Source organism: Aspergillus thermomutatus (genome assembly GCF_002237265.1).
Source record: "Aspergillus thermomutatus strain HMR AF 39 chromosome Unknown NODE_21, whole genome shotgun sequence".
NCBI classification, from domain to species: Eukaryota; Fungi; Ascomycota; class Eurotiomycetes; order Eurotiales; family Aspergillaceae; genus Aspergillus; species Aspergillus thermomutatus.
In genome coordinates, this window is record NW_020798069.1 from 21,457 (window position 1) to 40,508 (window position 19,052).

A 19,052-nucleotide genomic window follows, 5' to 3' on the forward strand; every position below is an offset into this window, starting at 1 on the left:
TAAAATTTACACCGGACCGGCTTGGTCTTGCCGCGGTTCGTTTGTAAGAATGGTGGTACAGCTCGCGCGTGTCAATGGACGAGAAAACCGAAAAGACCTGGTTCACCGGAAGAGAGACCTGCATCAACGGTCATCACCGGCCCTGGATTTGGCTCTTCGACGGAAAAAATCCATGACTTTTCTGGCCGCACCCGAGCTGCCGGAGTGATGGGAGGGGTCTCGTTCGTACTCGTAGGCATCGGCGAACTTCCTATGATTCTTCTGCAGAACATTAGGACCTCTTCCCGTCCGGACAGCCTGCATTGACGGCCGCGGGTCATGTGCGTTGTTGTACTCGTCGTAGTAGTTCGGCGTCGAGTGATTGGCGTATTGATATCCGTATTGATGATCGTTGTCATTATGATATACTTGCTCAGCCGATGCGCTGCTGTAGGAGGTAGGTTGGTGCGCCGCGGACTGCAAACCGTGCAATTCCGCGAATTGTTGATCGATACGGGCTTGGTAGTTGACCGGCTCCTCTGAGGTGAGCACCTCCTCCCCCGGACCATCAGACACCATGCCCATCGCGTCCTGCGTGCCGTAGCTGGTGGCGCGCGCTCGAGGTCGGATGGCTCCGGTCGACGGACGTTGCTGGACTCGCTGATCCGTGGAGCGACTCGTTTGGGATTCCTCTTCGGGAGTCTGCGATCGGCTTGAGGAGAAACCTCTCAGGGAGAAAGAGGCTGGTAGCAAGGAAAATCGTCGGGGTCTATTCTCTCCGCCTGTTTCGCTCATCTTCCGGTTAGATCCATATTGAACGGAACGTCGGGAATCCATAGAGGCCCGGATTTCCTCCCCCGCAAAGGGATCCCTCATGCTCGTTGGGGGATACCGCTTGCTGGGCTTCGGACGAGGAGCGGTCTGTGTTCCACGACCGCCAAAGATGGATCCTGATCGCCCGAAGAGCTTTTCGCTGATGCCCGAGACCGTATTGGATCTCTTATGACCCTTAGGCGGTTCCTGCCGAGGGGTGGTGTTGAATTTGGGCGGAAGTGCCTGAGTGCTTGGACGTCCGATAGACATGGCAGCGTGCTGCGAGGAGTCTTGAGGGATAGGCGCCGAGATCACATATTGCTTGCTCTTCGGCTGCGCAAGGCGTCCCTGTGCGTTGGTTGCCGCGACAGTAGGCGCCACAGGCTGTCCATATGATCCCCGAGAGGGCAAACGACCAGTATTAAACGAGGCCATTGAGGCGCCCGTCGTAGGCCGCGTGGCTTGCGTGGGAGGAAGCATCGCCGTGTGCGTTCCTGTGAGGGCGGTGCTGTCCGAGGTCGACCGAGGCAAATGCCCTGGCGCAGGCGGCACCGGGCCAGCGGGTGCCTTGGGTTCTCCAGTCCGTGTTGAGCGCTGCTCCATATGAACACCCGAGGGCAGAGCGCCTGCTTGTGTGTTCGCCGTCGCATCTCGACTGCCGGGTCTTGCAGCTGGGAGGACGGCTTCGACTCCGGATGGCTTCGCGTTCGGGGATTCTGGTGCGGTGGGACTTTCTCCTCTTGCAGTCTGAGACTGAGGGGCGACATATTCGACCTGCACCGTTCGCCGCTTCGTATCTCGAGAAGTCTTCGACCGATCGGCGGATGGCTCTTGGGAAATATCTCCGGATTGATGCACAAGCCCCCCAACGGTTGGTATCGAGCTCTGGTATGTCTTGGGAGGCTCTCTGACGGAGGCACTGCGAGCCAGCGCTGGGGCTTCCCTATGACTTTCTGTAAAGGACGAAGAAAAGTTAGCGTCAGGCACCGACAACGCGTGTTTGGAAACTGACCAGGAGGAACTGTCGTGTCGGCAATGTCCGCGACTTTGGTTGTACTGCTCGTAATGTGAGACACAACATGTGAAAACTCGCTCAGCCAACTGTGACGGGCCACTTCGAAGAGGTCTGCCCGTTTGCGCGGGTCGGGCACCAATATCCGTCTCAAAAGGTCGCGAGCATGTGGTGTCACGTATTCGGGGAACGTCAGCGGTGTACTGACAATGTACTTGTACAGCAGATTGATGTTGTCGCCATCTGGATTTGCTGGATCATCATCAAAAGGCAGATAGCCAGCCAACATAGCATACTACCGAATATGTTAGCATCTCATTCTTACTTTCATCCAAAGAGCAAAAAAAATATGTGGCAACCTACCAGGATTACACCGCAGCTCCAGACATCGACTTTGCGCCCAGTATACAGTGAATCACTCACCACAAGCTCGGGGGCCGCATAACATGGACTTCCGCAGCTGGTTTGCATCAGGTCGCCCCGTCTCATGCCTTTGGCGTTAGGCTTGTCCAAGCGCATTCGCTTTACAAACTCCTTGTTGGTGAGATTGTATTCAATCTCCTCGCCCAACTCGTCGCTTGGGTCAAATGTATTCGCGAAGCCAAAATCCGTGATGATGATGTTGCGGTTGCGATCCAGGAGCAGATTTTCCAGTTTGAGATCACGATGCACAATGCCTTTCTTATGAAGATACCCCACGCCGGATACGAGCTGGGCGAATAGGCGCCGGGCCGCATTGTCCTTGAGGTAACGATTGTTCAGAATGTGGTCAAAGAGCTCCCCGCCCGATGCATATTCCATAATGATACCGATATGGCGATCGGTCTCCACCATTTCGTGGAGTCGAACGATATTCGGGTGGTGCAGATCGCGAAGAATGGAGATTTCCCGATAGATCTTGGGCAGTCGATTAGGATTCGATCCGAGGGACTCCCTCCGAATGAGCTTGATGGCAACCTGGACGCTGCCATCTTTCTTCCAACCCAGCTTGACCTTTCCAAACTCACCCTCCCCGAGAGTTTGCCCAAGGATGTACTGGCCGAACGTGGTCTCTTTGCGCTTAATCGTGTTTTCGTTGTAGTCGTGTCGACTGCGTAGTCCGCCGCGCCCGCCGTCGTCCACACCCTCGCTGCCGACCAAGGCGAGCCCCGATGCCGGAGCACTGTCGGTAGACGGCGATATCGACGCTTCTGCTTGCCGTGCTTGCTCTCTCATGATGTCCACTGAAGGGTCACTCACCACCACTTGGTTGATCACCGTACTTGACTCCTTCATCAAAGTTCCCAGACTGGGAATGGTCTCCATCATCTCCTCCGAGCGTGAGTCGGCCGCTGAGGATAATTCTGCCTGGCCTCGACTCGAGCCCTTTCCGGATGCTTCCCTCAATGGTTCCTCAGACGAGTGAGCTGCCGAACGGTGCGAGCGAGGCTCGTCGCCTCTTCTCTCACGGTGGCCGGTGCTTCGATCGTCGGGCTTGTTCTTGTTGCGTCGCGAACTGGAGACTCTTTCACCGGAAGATGATGTTGCGCTTGAAGCATGTTGACTCCGATGAGTCGAAGATGTCCTCGGCGGCGGGATGGGAGGAGCACCTTGAAGGTCGGGATATATGGGCGTTCGGTTACTGTTCTGGCCGGGCGTCGGCAGTGCGGAGTTCAAAGCTGGGGATGCATGGGTGGACAATGGCGGAGCTTGCTGGTGGGAGTCGCTCATAGCCGAAGAATATGTCGTGATTGGGGGATGGGATGGCTGCTGAGAACTTAGCGCGGTGCTTGTGATGGCACTGTGAGGGTCACTCGAATGCCGCCATGGCTGCGTTGACCGGGGTAAGTCATTGACGCATTGCTGCGGCGCATAGTCGGACTGCGACGTCGAAGCGGGGATTGGATGGGGAAGTGAAACATAAGTAGCGGAAGAATGGGCGGATGTGTACTGAGAAACCGTTTGCATAGCAGTAGACGACATACCTTCGTTTACTGAAGGCGCAGCGAAACAGATCGGAGGTGCTGCGTTGACCGTCCGAGACAGTCTCACCAGATGTGGGCGGCAGATGAGCGGTGTCTTGTCTTTGTTTGACCAATTGCGATCGGTAAAGCGGGTGCGACACGTTGGAGCCCTCCAGAGGGGTCTATCGACTCGGTGTGAGTGCGAATTGTTTTCCTGGTCGCCCAATGCGCCCGACAGATTCGATTTCTATGGGTGTTTATGACTTTTCAGTAACCAGAAAGCCGCCAGGTTGTCCAATCGGGTAGTAAGGCTATCTCAAAAAGTCAGTTTGAACAATGGTTGGGTCCCGGTCAGACGAGCCGATAAGATGTGTCAGGAGCACTGACAGCAAGAGAAAAGGGGAGAAAAAGCCAGGACACCGCGAAATCGACAAGTCTTGCAATAGCGTATCGATGTGATGTAGTAGCAAGTAAACGCGCAGAAACTAGGCCAAAAAAAAAGTAAAGGAAGAAAAAAAGGAATAATTTGAGCAGAGTCAAGTAGAACGACGAGGAACAATAAACCGGGGAAACGCGTCGTAAACAGCTCCCACTTCAGAGCGTTCACTCTTTTCCTTTTTTTTTTTTTTTTTTTCTCTCTCTCTCTTTCGTTCTTTTTTATGCCTGCAAACGAAATGAAGAGTGGGCGATATCTGCACTGCAGAAATACCTTTTTGGAGTTCACCTCTTCTTCACAGATATCCCCTACCCAGTTGGGTAACTCGACGGGAAGAAGGTATTTTGCGGCTCGAAGGAATGGTGACCTTAGGATCGGGAAGACCGACAAACGCGGGCGGGAAGGGGGGATAATGGTGTGAAGCCTCGGAGGCGCGATCGAACCAACCACAAATCACCAAGCCGCGCCTGTGATGGACTCTAAAAGTCGAGGGCAACTAGGCGCACACGCTCAACACTGGTGAGAAAATTGACAAGATGGAGATGTCGCTGCGATGAGGATCATGATCGATGAGTGAGGGGTGAAAGAGAAGCTGCAGCGCGACGATAACGGGTGACGAGGCAGTGGTGAGCTGGTCGTCTTGTCGGAGAGCGGACAGGGGAGGGGAGGGGAGGGAGGCAGAGTCTCCTAAGATAAGGTAAGGTAGGGTAAGGTAGTCTCTGACAACGGTCGGAGATGAGATCTCGATCGAGGGAAGAAGGGAAACAAGCAAGAAACAGAAAAACAAGAAATGAAGAACTAATGGAGATGAAACAGGAAGGAGAAGGAAAAGGAAAAGTGAAACGAAGAAAGAAACAAGGTGATGAGAGAGAGGGGGATGGAGGAGAAGGGGAAAGAGGAGGAGAGAGGAGAGACGGTCGATGAGCAGAATCCGATGCGCTGTTACTTTGTTACTTAGACTAGAAGAGATAGCACGATTTCCCCGAAGCTCAAAGTGGTTACTGCTGGACACGCTAGGTTCGGTATAACCATGCCAACGAAAGTCAGCTCGGCCATAATGATGAATTAATCCCTTTTTGAGTCCGAGGAGAGAACTCAAGGATACATCATCCATCTAGCCTCTTCAGTGGTCACTGACCTCTGAAGGATTATGGTTGCTATAGTTATGGCTATTTACAAGGATGTGGTAATTATCGTTATGCAGAGGTGAGGGGGACAATATCAACTCGAGTGTAGATTTCATAGTTCAGATCTCGGGATCATGCAGAGGCAATCTAGAACAGTCAGCGACTGAGCATTCCTGGCTGGCTGTCATGGAAGTGTCAGAATTCAGAAAAGAGAAGAAAGGTCCGTCAATCGCTGAGAATGATGATGTTATTGACTGCATCAGTAAGTATACTTTGCACCCTCTTATCAAGACATGATATCACAGCTATATCCAACATTCAATAATAACAAACGGACTTGCTTGGAATCAATAATAGTAAATCACCTACAGTAGTCCAGAGTCCTGTTGATTACTCCCAAAGCATCAATCAAGGATCCAAGTCCAACGTGTACATTATTATTATCCTGACCCCCTTACATAGAAGCAACTGTGGAGAGGCGACAGAACTCAATTAGCCACATCAGAAGCTCCACTCTGGGATGCTAAGGAGCCTAAGGTAGTACTTACTCCGTACGTAGATTCTCATATCTCATGTCAAACTACGGTTGACAATTATCCATACTTACATTATTGACTGATGTATATAGAAAAGTAATTTCCATAACAAAGACACAAAAGAGTAAACATAACATGAGGTCTATTACTAGGTATTGCAGCGCACCAATAATGACCCTCTCAAAATCAGGGGGCTCATCCAGTGTTTCGAATCCTCGGGACGGCAGCCCTCACTAAACCGCACTGGGTAAGTACTCTGGGGATGGCCGATCGTCATCTGAAATTGCTTCTTCAATCTGCACTCCTCTGCAGCCACAAGCGATTCGCCGTCCTTTCAGCCAAAATGCACAATCACTAACTAAGGTATCCATCTCTCTTCAACCAACCGCAGTAGACGATTAACTATGACCTAACAGCAGGACTTCCCAGATCTATATAAAATCAATTAATCATTCCGGACCAATGACCTGAGACTTAAATCTTGGTTATGGTTGCGCGCTCACCTCAGCACCTGGTACCTTAGGCCCCAGCATCCAGACCCAAGGGTACCTAACTTTATCCACCTCCCAAGTGCCCGACCGCATCGCGTCCTTGGAAATTGATGCTTGGTAGTCTACCCAGGGATAAGGCCAGGATTTTACACCAATCCAAGAGGATAATCCGCCTCCCTAGCTGATATCCTTTCTATCAATTGCCTTTCTACGAAGTCTCATCAAAATTTTTTATCCCTTGGGTTGTTTGCCTTGAGATTTAAGGTTGCCCATGACAGCAGGCGCAGTGTCCTGCCTTTGATCCGCTATCATTACTGAGATACTGGTATATCAAGTGTGCCTTGCATACCCCCATGCTTTTTCCTCAACGTCTCATACTGACTGGGGTGCAGGGAGGTCACTGAGAACAGAAGATATAATCAGTTAATTCGGGTGGTGATATCCAATATCCTAATCCACAAACACTCTGCTATTGCTGACAAGTATTGAGAAACCATGCAAGCCGATCGGTCTCGGTCCATCAAGTTCTATCATAAAGTCATAGCCTAAATGGCAAACCTAGATACAAGCCCCTGTATACCAAATGAAGTATATGCCATCTGTCAATCAATAAAGAACATCAGATGAAGAAGAGCAAAATGCACGCTTCAAACAACTTCTAGCCCTTCCCTCCTGACATAGCCGTTCCGCCTAACGAAACGGTACCCGAAGCCCCATACGCGGGAGGTGGTGTAGGGCTGGGAGACGGGCGTCGTGCGACGGGGTCCCGTCCACCAAGCGTAGATTGACTGGGGCCACCTACTTGGGGAGGCACGTCGCCTCCATCACCCGTACCGACGACGACTTGTTTGCCATCGCGCATGCGTCCAACGACCATTCCCTTCGCAACGGACTTGAGGACCGCCTTGCGGCTCACACCGGACGCGTCAATGTACACCAGGCCGACATTCTTGATACCGCCAGTCACATTGCTCGCCACATTACCTGCTTCCGCTCCATAGCGATGCGCAATCATCGTGCTGGCCGCCACAGAGCCAGATGTCAGCACATTGCGCGCACCCTGCTCGATCCCATCCGCCAAAGTTGAGAAGGCGATCAAGGACTTGTTCAAAATCCCTGGCTTGTAATCGCTGTCTTTTCTGTACTTGTCGACACTTTTCTGTTTTCCCTCTCGTCGGGTCAGAGTAGCACCAAAATTCTGTGCGACTCTACCCACTTGACCCACGGTTTTGGCGGAGAGATCTGCCGCGCCGTGAGAGAAGGTGCCAATCTTTCGGAATCGTGCGTGGGTCGTCTCAGAAAACGTCATTGGCTTGGGATTGGGTTTTGTCTTCTTGGTGAAGCTTTCGGCTCCACTGGTTAGGACGTTGGAGATATACGAAGATCCTGTCACAATCAAGCGGGATGCCATGGCAGACTTTTGGACAATGGTCGAGTTCTTATATGCTGGATGACGAGCCATCTGCAAGTATTCTTCCGACACATTACCGACGCTGATTTGGTTTCCCTCACCTTCGGCAGGGAGCTGAATTTCCACCGGTCCTATTAGTCCACTCATTAGCAAACTTGTCAGTCAGTGACAGAAAAGGGACGCTTACTCTTGGAGCCTGGCTTCACACCAGGTTTCTCCACCACTTCGTACCCTTCCATCTCACCGACAACACTGCCATTCTCCTCGTCAACCAAAACAATCTTTCCATGTGCGTCGCTAGAGGTAGCTTGGCCGGAGGAGATGTAACCTTCTCCGGGAGCATAGCTGGCCGGGTTATACGGAGCGTGCTGCTTTGGTGGAGGCGCTCGCTCGAGGAATGCGGTACATTGTGCCAAGATTGTTTCGAAGGTATCGACATCTTCCTGCGTCACTTGTCCGGGCCCGGTCCCAATTCCGAGGAATTGAATGCGAATGAACGCACCCGCATCAGGCCCCAGATCCCATCGAGGAATCAGATAGCTATTTGGGGGTTGGTGGTAGATCTGAGTTGTTGCAGGAAGTGCAAGGTCCAACTCAGGTGGGAGGTGTAAGTGAAGATAAAAGTCCTCCTCTACTGGCCCGTCTGTGCCTCCAGTCTGAGAATTCGAAGCGCTAGTGGGAACCATCAATAGAGAGAGGGTCTGGGGTCCGGACGGAGTGAGCTCCGTTTCTTCGCCATTCTGGATGTGGAAGGCAAGAATATTATTGATGCTGTAGAGGAGTCTGGGATCATGGATGGATGACATCGCGATAAAATGGAGAAGACTGGTCTGTGGTACTCGTCTGTGGCTCCGTATGCGGGGAAGCGATGACGTCGCTGTTTCCAGCTGCTAGGTCGAAGGCACGAGTCGACAACTCAAAGAACAACGGGCTTGAAAGAACTAGAAGATTCAGAGAAGGAAAGAAATGAAAGAGATGGAAAAGGAGAAAGGAGAAGGGTAGTGTTTATAGCAGGATAAAATGGCAAAGTCTTGGTCTCTTGGGCGCGGGGGTCATTATTATTCTTAGCACTCAATTTAAATAGACTGCCGCCAACTGAATCAGGGCAGTCTTGGCACTGCTGCGCCACATGATATCAGTGATGATGCACCGCCACAGTTTCTTTCACATTGATCCAATAAAATGCATGTGGCGGTGCGATCTGTGGCGGAAATACTTGGTATCAGGGACGAAGTCACGGTTCTTTGTCTGATCCCTTTCCTTCGACCTGATTAAAATTGAAAATGTCTGGATGAGCACCCATAAGCAATTCCGTTGTTCAGACCCATAACACTCACCGGAAAGCCTGACTGGTTGAATAAGGAGCCGGAGTGGTCGCACGGCGCTTTCCCCACGAATTACTCCATAGTCCACGAACCTCTGTGTTGCCGGCGGCTGCAGATGGAAGAGATGCTGGAGATCTAGAATTCAACTCTCTAATCTGGTTTTCTTTCCCAGGGTAACCGCTTACTACGCGCTCAGGTCCTTATTTAGGGATAAATGAATCAATATGGCTTCTTTTCAATTGGTATCCGACATCCATCTGGAAGCTCCGCCGGCATATGACCTATTCAATATACCTTCGAAAGCGCCCTATCTAGCTCTTCTAGGCGACGTTGGTTATGTCAAAGACGACGGCTTTTTCACCTTTCTTGAAGCCCAGCTTCGAAAATTCCAAGTGGTTTTCCTAGTGTTAGGAAACCATGAGCCCTGGCATTCCACTTGGGCGACGACGAAGGACAGGCTGAAACGCTTCTCTGATAGCATTCGCCAGAGAAAGGCCTCAGAAGAGCATACAAATGCCCAAAATAAACTCGGAGAGTTCGTTTTCATGGATCAAACACGCTACGATATCTGTCCGGACGTCACAATACTAGGGTGCACTCTTCACTCCAGAATCACCCAGAGCCAGGAAGAGCGCGTCTCCCTGTCACTCAATGACTTTTACCGGATCAAGAATTGGGATATGAAGGGCCACCGTGCCGCCCATGAGGCTGATCTCGCCTGGCTCAACAACCAAGTCACCAACCTTGCTCGATCGGATCCGCATCGCAAGATCCTCATCTTCACTCACCACAGTCCCACACATGACACTCGTGCAACTGATCCTATGCATGTGAACAGTCCAATCACGTCGGCTTTCGCGACAGATCTCACTGGGGAGCCGTGCTGGGAGAAACCCCAGGTGCGCTTATGGGCGTTTGGACACACGCATTACAATTGTGATTTTGTCGACAGTAGAACTGGGAAACGGATTGTGGCGAATCAAAGAGGCTATTATTTTGCGCAGTCAAAAGATTATGATCCGGAGCTGGTGGTTCGTGTATAGTTGCAGCCGTAGAGGTCTTCCGTATGGATTTTGATCTTGGACAACCGGGGCAACATCATCAACAGAGGATCCTTCGATCTTTTAAAGTTTTTTTCCGAAGCAATAACAGATAAGGATAGTAGACTAGAGAATATTTCGTTTATTGAGATGGCCAGTGTCGGGTTCTACAGCGAATGATCACACTGCCATCGATCCAGACAGGGTCCCTTTGGACAGCCGCGGTTAACCGAGGCATAATCGAGCTGCTTTCCCCGTGATTTCGCTCTCGCCCTCTCGACACATCCCACTCGGACTTCCTCTTCCTCTTTTTCCTCTCTCTTCCCCTCTTCTACATGCTTCACAAGTTCGGGTTTATCCTCCTTCGGTCCTAAAGACTTACCGTGTCACAAATTTAGTCATGGCATCCATCGCCCGTGCTCTGCGGCCCTTGTCCCGCACCGCTCCCTCCTTTCGCCTCGCAGCCAGACAGCCATTGCCATACCGACTGGCACAAGGGTACGTTCTACATTGACTTTAATTGATTTTCCACATGCGAGACGACATTGGTCCTGTCAAAATTGTTCACATGTACTGACTTCCCAATCAACAGCACCCATGCTTTCTCTACTACGTCCCGCCGGCGGGACGTCGATATCTCCAGCCTAACCCCAACCCCAATCACCCATCTGTCCGAAACCGAGTCGCTGATGGCCGAAACCGTCTCCAAGTTTGCCCAAGAGCAGATTGGACCCAAAGTGCGGGAAATGGACGAGGCCGAAGTCATGGACCCCGCACTGGTCGAGCAGCTGTTCGAGCAAGGGCTGATGGGCATCGAGATTGCCGAGGAGTACGGCGGAGCCGGCATGAACTTCACCTCCGCCATCGTGGCCATCGAGGAACTGGCCCGCGTCGACCCCAGCGTTAGTGTCCTGGTGGATGTGCACAACACCCTCGTCAACACGGCCTTTAACAACTGGGCCGACGCCGCGCTCAAGAAGACGTGGCTGCCTAAGCTCGCTACCGGGACCGTCGGTTCGTTCTGTCTCTCTGAGCCGGCGTCCGGATCCGATGCCTTCGCCCTGCAGACCAAGGCGGAGAAGACGGCGGATGGGTACAAGCTCAATGGATCCAAGATGTGGATCACCAACTCCATGGAGGCTGGGGTCTTCATCGTCTTTGCGAACCTGGATCCTAGCAAGGGCTACAAGGGCATCACGGCCTTTGTGGTCGAGAAGAACACCCCCGGATTCTCCATTGCCAAGAAGGAGAAGAAGCTGGGTATCCGGGCTAGCAGCACCTGCGTGCTCAACTTCGATGATGTCGTCATTCCCAAGAGTAACCTTCTCGGTGAGGAAGGCCAGGGTTACAAGTACGCCATTGGCTTGCTGAACGAGGGCCGTATCGGTATCGCTGCTCAAATGACCGGTCTGGCATTGGGTGCTTGGGAAAACGCCGCCAGGTAAGATTACACTCCCTATCGAGCAAGATACTCATGTTCTACCCCAACATACCACTCACATCGATGACAGCTACGTCTGGAATGACCGTCGTCAATTCGGCCAGCTTATCGGAACTTTCCAGGGTATGCAGCATCAGCTGGCCCAGGCTTACGTTGAGATTGCTGCCGCTCGGGCTCTCGTCTACAATGCCGCGCGCAAGAAGGAAGCGGGTCAAGACTTCGTCCAGGACGCCGCCATGGCCAAGTTGTACGCATCACAGGTTGCGGGCCGTGTGGCCGGCTCCGCCGTCGAATGGATGGGCGGCATGGGCTTTGTCCGTGAAGGCATCGCCGAGAAGATGTTCCGTGACAGCAAGATTGGTGCCATCTACGAAGGCACAAGTAACATTCAGCTGCAGACAATTGCTAAGCTCCTGCAAAAGCAGTACACTAAATAAATCTGAAGCTGTTTCTTTTCCCTTTCCTTCCCCCCTCCCCTTCCCGTTGCGTATATAGTCGGCGTAAGTGTGTTATAGGATGTTTGATTTGAGCGCAATGATGGGGGGTTCGGCGATTTGACCCGGACGGCAGAGCCACTCCAACGCCCTATTGGCAGCGCCTGCAAGTCTTATTTTGTGGAAGACTAACGACGATCATTTTGCATGTATGATATCAGCATTTCGGCTATAGATAGAAGTGAGAACATTTCTTCGCCTCGCTTCGGAAAACAGAATGAAGCTGTCATGGTTCGATAGAGACTATTCCCTTTTTTCCTCGTCACCGGAGCTGTGGCGCATTTCGGTGTTGGAGGGCTCATCTCACTGTCCCCTCATAGAGTTGTGGTGGGCTCTGGAGCGAACAGAGGTGGGAACCGGCTCGAGTTTGCTCGTAAGAGCCCGTCGCAATTGATTCCTCGGCACCATTTCACTGATGTGCATGCTTCATCGACGGATAAGGAGCATTGTCGGTGGAGGTTTCCTGCAAGTGGAGTGGCCTCGCCATCGACCGACGACGACACCCCAAGTCCTCCGAGCATATGTGCGAGCCTCTCCGATCGAAGTGACGTCGCTAACTCAATCGACATGCGTCGAGTCTTCTTCAACGGGAGTAGTGAATCTCGTGCTCCACGCTCAGACCAATGATGAATCTTCCCATGAATGTTCGGGTATCGGATGGAAAATGCTAGGAGTTCCCGGTAAGTGAGTTCAAGACTGATGTGGCCAGCCGTAGCTGTAGCCGTGATTTCCTCCTGGCTGATTTCCTCCTGGCTGATTAACGGCATGAGGGTAGTGCTGCGAGCCTTGAAGTACTGGATACCCCCCGGCTGCTCGTTCTGGTGGAACTTCCGGCATTGGCATGGGCGGTCGGCTGGGTACATATGGCAAGGCTTGCTGAGGATGACGTAGAAGCTGTTCTCCATGAGCACTCTCCGGCCCGCTGGCTCGAAAGTACTGTGGATATTGTTGGAAAGTGGGATCCGGTGGGTGAGCGACGTTGGAGGTGTTGAAATTGGCGTGCGGGATTGTGTTGGACATTGTATGAGAAGGCTGGGCCTGCGCCTCGAACCCGTAAGGTTCGGCCCTGTTGCTGTAATCCGCATCTGATGATTCGCATAGAGATGAGGACCGCGTCGAGCCGTACGTCTGCCATTCCTGCGCGACCGAAACCTGGCTAGAGGCGGAAAGGACAGAGGGCGCTCTAGACACCGGAGGCACGTTCAGGGACTCCGAGTAATGAGTTGGAGGCGGTGCCCCTGCTGGGCTGCTGTAAGATCCTTCTGCGAGGTCAAACCGAGACGTTAGCAATCAATACGAGTACACAAGGGCGCAAGGGAGGGATGTTTCCCAGTCACATACCGACGCTGCTATATCCTTGGTCACCAGTGAGCATACCCAATTGCTGCCTCAAGGCCTTGATCTCATGCTCCAGGGCAGCATTCCGTCGCATCACGTCATCGAATTGTTGATTCTTGGCTTGAAGCTCAGCCACTTGGTTTTGCAGTCGCTCGATGTGTTCTTTCGTCCGCTGACGAATGGTTCTCTGTGCCTCTCGATCATTGGCACGCTTTCGCGCCAGCTGTTCAGCGGAGAGAGTTGTCACTTTACGGGTTCCCGCGCGGGATTCTCGCTTCTTTGTTGCCGATTGCGTGGTGTCTTGGTTAGAGCTCATCGTGGTGTCTTGACTGTTGCAGCGTACAGTGAGTCGTTCGCTGCCAGTTTGATCTGACCTGTTCTTCAGAAGGGAATTGCTCGTCGTGATTGCGCATGCATTGACCAGTGATATCAATGCCTATCATACAGGATTGCGCATGGGCCCGCCGAGAATCAGAAGTTGGCTGTCGAGGTTTCGATATGTGACTTTGGTCGTTCCATGTGCGTGGGTCGCGGTAAACCTCCGGCTTCAATCTAAGGACACGAAAGGCCACTGACTGGTACTACTGACCATCAGATAAATGATGAAAGAGATGCCAGGGTGATGGGTCAGAAGCCTTTTGTGGCGCTCGAAGAAACGTCCCTGGTTGAACCGCTCGTCTGATGTGAAACGCCCGGACCACAACTAAAAGAGCCCCCAGGTTCGGCATCTTTATATATACCCTCGGAGTTAGGCGCATCCGGCCCTAAAAAGTACCTAAGATGGACTCCTCGTTCTTTGCGCTGTCAGCACAAGTGCGACAGTCGATATCTGCCAAGTTCCAAAGGGAGATAGTGTCTCCCGAGCACCCTGCCAGGTTACCGACCGTCTCCTCGAGCATTAGGCCGCCAATGAACAAGTTGCAAGGACGAGACAACCTGTGGGATTGGCAAGAAGAGGGATAGCGCCTTTCTCCAAGAGGCTACTTCATGGTGGCCTATGGGTCGGCGCTATTTGCATTTTCCGATCTTCCCGACTACGAGTATGCTCCACGTCTGATTCGCATCAAGAGAGCAGATGATTGGTAACTGGTGACCCCCTCACAGATATTTCCGTTTGCTCAACTGCATCGGTAGCATTGCAGTGGACTTGTCCCAGCATATCCGCATCGCTGTCAATATAATGAGGCGATGAGGGAATCATCCTTGATCGCGGCTGCTACCCCTCGAGGCCATGGACTGGCTATGGAGTGCTAAGGCAAAGTGGCACCCAGCATAGAGAGCCTGCACTCATTGCATTATCTAATTCTTACACTGGTTGACTGACCCATGTTAATGTAGATAGTTAGCAGTACTCCATACGTAGATAATTAATGAATTAGTTAGTGGGCCCTGGAGAATCCTGGCCACATGGTGAGGGCGTGAGACCGACTGGAGGAGCATTAGAAATTAGGCCAACCCCGGGCACATCGCCGAGGAACTCCAGCGCTAAAACGCCCCAAGTCCAAACTTTGTCGGCTGAAAATAATCGCATAAATGCATTGGAGGGGGTTGTTGCACCTGAATGGTCACAAGTCAGCTTCCAACAGGGACTCGGACTACGCGAAAGAGAGAGAAAAAAAAAAAAAATAGAAAGGAACCCATACCAAAATGCATGGAGACAAAGGATGTGTGCGGCTTCTTCAATCTTTTGGAAAACTTGAAGCGAATCACACACTAGTCCTTGGCTTAGCAACGTTCGTCGCACCGGTCCTCTAGATAGTAGTTAGTGGAATTCGGGGACGTATGATTCTTCCCGACAAGCGTGCCTATCGTGGTACTCTCCAGCTAGTCCAGGAACCTTCTTTGAATTCTTCGCTATTGTAATTTGTGAGCCGAGTTCGTCTTGCATAGGATTCTGGGTCAAGGAGCGGCCCATCATCCTCATCCTCCAACGATCTATTCCCAGAAGGGAAAATCCGATCTGGTATGAGTTGTCTCAGATCTTGGAACTATGGAAGCGATCCAGAATGCGGAAACCATGGGAGTGCGCCTGGGAGTCTGTGAGGATTCGACAAGGCTGGCGATGATAGACCAGGTGAACGTCGTCCCCAATTTCCTCTAACTACGTAATTTGAATGAATCCATTGATCACGCCATTCAGACGAGATAAATCATTGACCAATAAGTGGGTGAATCGGTCAAGGGTCCGGTTGTTTGTTTGTATTTCTGGGTCTGCGACTGCAAAAAAAAAAGATCAAGGGTGTTGTGTATGTAGAGCGGGCATCGGCAATTTCTCAGAGCCCAGCATCAAGAGAGCCAGTAAGCAAAGGGCATCCACGTCGGGAAATTTTTTACGGCGCACTCAACAGCCGGAAGAGAGATTTCAGGGCCTCTAAAGGCTAGCTGAACAATAATCGAACCGCTAGGCATGACGCAAACGACGGCCTGGATTGATATTATCACCTTTGAGAAAGTTGATTTGCTGTCCACAAAGCTCAACGCCGAGAACGATAGGGCTCTATTGCGGAGTAGCTTTCAGGACTTTTCCCTTCTAGTTTTTTCGGTGTTAGCCAAGCCAAACGGAAATGGCCAGTAGATCTTGCGCATATCACAATTAGTCGAATCTTGAACCAACCGAGCCTGAAAGAATCACTTCAGGATCGTGCTTTACCATTCAATTCTGAAACGACATTGGTTCTCAATAATGGCCAATGTATGCAATACTGAGCAATCAGGCGGAGCGGTGAGTCCCGAGGATGTACCGGTGTTGGCGTGTGGCACGCAATCACGTCAATGCTAAGACTTATGTGGGCCTGGCGGCTGCACAACATAAGGTAGCCATAGATGGGCGTCAAATGATTGATAATCAAATCATAAACAACGTGGCCTCGAAAGTTGATCCCAATTAGCCTAGGAAGGAACTGGTGACATGGTCAACAGCCGCGGACAGCTTGAACTCTTTATTTTCCAGATCCCAAGGTTCATCATATCGAGATGACTCGAGACAGAGCCCAAGACTCTCTGTCGATGTTTTCGCGCAGTCGTAGCGAAGTACGAAGTCCCATTGTCGTGGTTATTATTACTGCCATAGTGGATCAATCGCGGCTCGGTTGGTTTCCGGTCGCATAGTTTGGGCTAAGGGCTCAAGGAGTAAGTCTGGTTCACGGAATCGGCCAGACTGTCACAGTAGTGGTAAGTTCATCTTGAACAGTAAATAATGCCAATACTCCGTAGTGTCGCATCAATTCCACTTCCAAAGCCTCCAAAGCCATCAAATCGTAGCACGAGCTCGCGAGACCCGACTGTTGGGCTCTTCTTAGCCGCCTGCACCTACATTATTGGAAGCAGTTAGTTATCCATAGATGATATCTATCGGTTATCCTTGCATTGTCAGTTGTCCAGTGCGAAGCTTTCATTCAGTCACGGTTCTCCAGCCCGCACTTGCTTTGTTTGCATGACGCAATGTTCGCTGGTGAGTGAACAGAATGTTGGATATGGAGATATCTCAGCTGTCGATATGCCTGTTCACTGTTGTGAGGCAGCTCGATTCAAGCTTGGAGTATCTGCCAGTACGATGTGCTAACCGGAGACGTCTGAGGAACCGAGATGGGAACTATTTCCTATTCCTCGTCTCTTAGAAGTTTCGTACTTCTTCAAGAGCTAGCAAATGGAAAATGACTTGGCTCTCGTTGGGAAGAAGATGGTACCTCGGGTAAAGAAGTTGTACAAGAAGAGTAACCAAACTACCGTACACAGGAAGTAGCAGCCTGAGCGTTCAGGCTGCTACTTCCAGGCCACTCCGCCCGATACGTGACAGTTGGTATCTTCTCAACACCGGTTCCTCCAGCTTGTGCCTTGACATGCTTCGATTTTTACTTTATGCAGACTGTAATTGCGATTAACGCTTCTGGATGAAGTTGCGTCCGAAATAAAGGTGCAAATCTCGCGACACTGAGTCAAGATGGATCCAGATTATAAGGCTCGCAAAGAGGCCTTTGTCTCAGGTCTTGCAGGAGGAAGCATCCTGGAAATCAACGCCGTCACCCTGGTTGCTTCGGTTAGTGTTACTCTACCTTATTGTGGCTACTCCGTCTACATTTCTTTCTCAACTAATGGAATCTCTTCGCGATCGATCAGGTATCCGTTTTCCTTTGGTCAATTCTACAATCTCGCCTATCCTTTTTCACTCCCTACAGCGCCGCAGGCCTCGTCGTTGATTTCCTGCTCAATGTACTAGCTATCTTGTTCGCAACGACTTTATACTCTTCCGCGCCTCTTCTTCTCAATCTCCTTCTAATATCCCCCACTCTGCTGATACTCCTCAATACTAAACGTCCTCGCACACCGGTCAAAGCCAAACCTCCTCGCCCGTCCGCTGTAGCTGGGAAAGATGCCCCCAGGCATGCGACAGTCTTGCCAGAGCCTCTGCCCATTCATCCGTTCCTCACGACCTATCGCGCCGCCATGATGATCGTCACATGTGTCTCTATTCTGGCCGTCGACTTTCGTGTTTTCCCACGCCGATTCGCCAAGGTAGAAAACTGGGGTACATCACTCATGGATCTGGGCGTTGGATCTTTTGTGTTTTCGGGCGGAGTAGTATCCGCTCGCTCACTGCTCAAGAGCAGAATCAATGGCTCTCAAAAGTTGCCCCTAGCCAAGAGGTTGATTGCTTCGACGCGACACTCTATTCCTTTGCTCGTCCTCGGCCTGATTCGGCTATACAGCGTCAAAGGTTTGGACTATGCGGAGCACGTCACCGAGTACGGCGTGCATTGGAACTTCTTCTTTACGTTAGGTCTTTTGCCTCCGTTCGTGGAGATCTTTGACGCCTTGGCTGCGCTCATTCCGTCATACGAGGTTCTCTCACTGGGAATCGCCGTCTTGTATCAAGTCGCTCTGGAGTCAACGGACTTGAAGAGCTACATTCTCGTCTCCCCTCGTGGGCCAAGCTTACTGTCCAAGAATCGCGAAGGCATCTTCTCCTTCTTAGGTTATCTCGCGATTTTTCTTGCTGGCCGTGCGACCGGCATTCGGATAATCCCTCGCGGGACTTCTTCCTCAAAGAGTCCAGAACAGGCCAGAAGACGCGTACTGACCAGCCTGAGCATTCAAGCGTTCGCGTGGACCGTTCTATTTGTGTTAAATTCCACTTATGCGATGGGATACGGAGCTAACATCCCTGTCTCGCGCCGCCTCGCTAACATGCCCTATGTCCTTTGGGTTTCGGCGTTCAACAACGCGCAACTCTTTGTATTCTGCCTGATCGAAACCTTCTGCTTTCCGGCGGTTCATCGGACAACAACTCAGGAGAGCGAACCTGAGCGAGTCGCCTTTGCTACGAGCCGAATCATGTCGGCGTTTAATAAGAACAGTCTCGCGATCTTTCTTTTGGCCAATCTTCTGACTGGAGCTGTGAACCTGAGCATCTCCACGATTGATGCCAATACCGCGCTGGCCATGGCTGTTCTCATTGGATATGCATCCATCATCACAGGGGTTGCTTTGGCGTTGCATCATGCCAACATCAAAATGCTTCCTTTCTAGACTGCTTACGAGCAGTTAGTGGGGTTGAAGATATGTAACCGTATCATATTAGTTTCTAATATAAACGTACGAGCTCGATAGACTTGCATACGAATTGGACTTCAGTGGACACATGCGAACCGCGGTAATCATATTAGACG

General features: G+C 51.4%; 6 protein-coding genes across 6 annotated transcripts; 3 read left to right on the top strand and 3 right to left on the bottom strand.

The window, feature by feature from the left end:
• Positions 1-123: 123 nt before the first annotated feature.
• CDV56_103193 (putative serine/threonine protein kinase (Kin4)) lies at positions 124-3,766 on the bottom strand (the record flags this gene model as incomplete). The annotated part of the gene is made up of 3 exons (XM_026756812.1): positions 124-1,745; positions 1,805-2,099; positions 2,168-3,766. 3 exons carry the CDS (start codon positions 3,764-3,766, stop codon positions 124-126), a joined length of 3,516 nt encoding a protein of 1,171 aa, XP_026617530.1.
• A 3,229-nt stretch (positions 3,767-6,995) lies between these two features.
• Positions 6,996-8,554, bottom strand: CDV56_103922 (senescence-associated domain-containing protein; the record flags this gene model as incomplete). Its single annotated transcript, XM_026757541.1, has 2 exons — positions 6,996-7,879; positions 7,936-8,554. The coding sequence occupies 2 exons, from the start codon at positions 8,552-8,554 to the stop codon at positions 6,996-6,998; spliced, it is 1,503 nt and encodes a 500-aa protein (XP_026617531.1).
• Positions 8,555-9,297: 743 nt separating this feature from the next.
• CDV56_104147 (Ser/Thr protein phosphatase superfamily) lies at positions 9,298-10,116 on the top strand (the record flags this gene model as incomplete). The annotated part of the gene is made up of 1 exon (XM_026757766.1): positions 9,298-10,116. The coding sequence occupies one exon, from the start codon at positions 9,298-9,300 to the stop codon at positions 10,114-10,116; it is 819 nt and encodes a 272-aa protein (XP_026617532.1).
• A 397-nt stretch (positions 10,117-10,513) lies between these two features.
• On the top strand, positions 10,514-11,991 carry CDV56_104263 (acyl-CoA dehydrogenase; the record flags this gene model as incomplete). Its single annotated transcript, XM_026757882.1, has 3 exons — positions 10,514-10,611; positions 10,706-11,554; positions 11,625-11,991. The coding sequence occupies 3 exons, from the start codon at positions 10,514-10,516 to the stop codon at positions 11,989-11,991; spliced, it is 1,314 nt and encodes a 437-aa protein (XP_026617533.1).
• A 371-nt stretch (positions 11,992-12,362) lies between these two features.
• On the bottom strand, positions 12,363-13,702 carry CDV56_104454 (bZIP transcription factor; the record flags this gene model as incomplete). Its single annotated transcript, XM_026758073.1, has 3 exons — positions 12,363-12,924; positions 12,986-13,310; positions 13,390-13,702. The coding sequence occupies 3 exons, from the start codon at positions 13,700-13,702 to the stop codon at positions 12,363-12,365; spliced, it is 1,200 nt and encodes a 399-aa protein (XP_026617534.1).
• Positions 13,703-17,326: 3,624 nt separating this feature from the next.
• On the top strand, positions 17,327-18,912 carry gwt1 (putative GPI anchor biosynthesis protein Gwt1; the record flags this gene model as incomplete). The annotated part of the gene is made up of 2 exons (XM_026758504.1): positions 17,327-17,422; positions 17,503-18,912. The coding sequence occupies 2 exons, from the start codon at positions 17,327-17,329 to the stop codon at positions 18,910-18,912; spliced, it is 1,506 nt and encodes a 501-aa protein (XP_026617535.1).
• Positions 18,913-19,052: the final 140 nt, after the last annotated feature.